The sequence below is a fragment of the Ranitomeya imitator genome, chromosome 3 (assembly GCF_032444005.1).
Source record: "Ranitomeya imitator isolate aRanImi1 chromosome 3, aRanImi1.pri, whole genome shotgun sequence".
In the NCBI taxonomy this organism is placed as follows: Eukaryota; Metazoa; Chordata; class Amphibia; order Anura; family Dendrobatidae; genus Ranitomeya; species Ranitomeya imitator.
Genome location: NC_091284.1, coordinates 167,380,652 through 167,382,238, shown reverse-complemented (window position 1 = coordinate 167,382,238; position 1,587 = coordinate 167,380,652). Strand labels below are relative to the sequence as shown.

General features: G+C 38.5%; 1 protein-coding gene across 1 annotated transcript; it reads left to right on the top strand.

The window, feature by feature from the left end:
* Positions 1-236: 236 nt before the first annotated feature.
* Positions 237-1,068, top strand: LOC138671976 (claudin-22-like). The gene has a single exon (XM_069760077.1). The coding sequence runs from the start codon at positions 237-239 to the stop codon at positions 837-839; it is 603 nt and encodes a 200-aa protein (XP_069616178.1). The 3' UTR covers positions 840-1,068.
* Positions 1,069-1,587: the final 519 nt, after the last annotated feature.

The window sequence follows — 1,587 nt, the reverse complement described above, 5'->3', positions numbered from 1 at the left end:
AAGACATTTCTATTGGTCTTTTTTTTCAAAATCTACGATAGCGCTGTACTATAAATAGAATGGATTTTAGAAGAACAATAGTCTCTCACATGGACACTAAAATGCATTGATTTATTCAAAGCTGCCTACCGACTGGTATTTCGACGCTCGCTCCTTAGAAGAAAACTGTCTTTTGCTTAAAGCTTCATTTGAAGGATTAAGAAAAACAGTCAAAAGTAAAGTCAGAAGAGGATAAAATGGAAGCAGTACTTTGCTTTTCTGAACTTGCAGGTCTTTTCCTGTCCCTTTCTGGTTACATTTGCTGCCTGGTGGCCTTATTCATTCCTTACTGGTTGACTTCTTCTTCAGGTCTTCTCATTAACGAAAATTACCGTCTTGGCTTGTGGCAAATATGTGTTATACAAGACGTGGGGTTTAGCGTTTGTCAAGAATATCAGACTCCACAGCAGCTACCAATCCAAGTCCAAATGGGTCGTGTCCTTGTGTGCCTCTCTGTCTTAATTGGGGCTTTAGGATTTATGGCCTCAACACCTGCACTGACCTGTGTGAAGTGCCTTGACAACTCTGAAGGACATGTCAGAAAGATGCTGAACATCCTTGGAGGACTTCTCTTTTCAGTGGCAGGTGCACTGACTTTCTACTCTGTGTCCTACTTTGCTTATGACACGCTGATCAAATTTTGGGACCGCAGCATCCCTAAAGACATTCCCCGCTGGGAGTTTGGGGATGCAATGTATGCCGGCTGGTTTGGTGGATTCTTTCTAGTATCTGGAGGATGTGTCCTGATCTTCTCACAATTCCGGGTCACTGGAGGAGATGAAATAATAATATGGCCTTAAGTAATCTATTTCAGAATTGCAGTTTCTGTTAGTAATTGCATTTCAATAGTCGTGCGTTGTATAGACCTTTTGTGATTCTTGAGCTTTTCTGTTCTCTGTAAGTATAGGATGTAAATAAGTGCAGCTTTGTCTGTACTATGTTATATAAACCATATAAAGGCAGATAGAATGGATCCAGCAGTTATTGCATATGCTTCATACTTAACAATAAAAGTGCTGAAAACAATAAGAGCTTTTGTGTAAGTCCTTTGCTCACATGTTTTCTCTAGTAAAATGTTTGAGAGCAGGCACAGGAATTTTCTACTCAGTAAAAGATACTCAAAGTCTCCAAACTACTCCCATAATGTCATATTCAATGTGATTCGCATTATTCAAAATCAATAGGTATATTATGGTTTCTGATGTTAATAAACTATAAACATTACATAATATGGTGCATATTGTACCTTGTTTTCATAATTAATTTAAAATCTGTTTTTAATGGTCTCAATAATTGATGATATGATTAATGTTTAATTGACTGGCATATTTCATCATGTTTGGTAGTAAGACCAGGGCTCCATGTTACTAAGTAGTCATGATTATGAAACTAATCTACTATATAATTGTCTAAGGGTCACTTCCGTCTGTCTGTCTGTCTTTCTGTCTGTCTTTCTGTCTGTCACAGATATTCATTGGTCGCGGCCTCTGTCTGTCATGGAAATCCAAGTTGCTGATTGGTCGCGGCAAAACAGCCACGACCAATCAG

Excerpts from the sequence above, each read along its gene's own strand:
- LOC138671976 (XM_069760077.1), top strand. The coding sequence starts at position 237 with ATGGAAGCAGTACTTTGCTTTTCTGAACTTGCAGGTCTTTTCCTGTCC.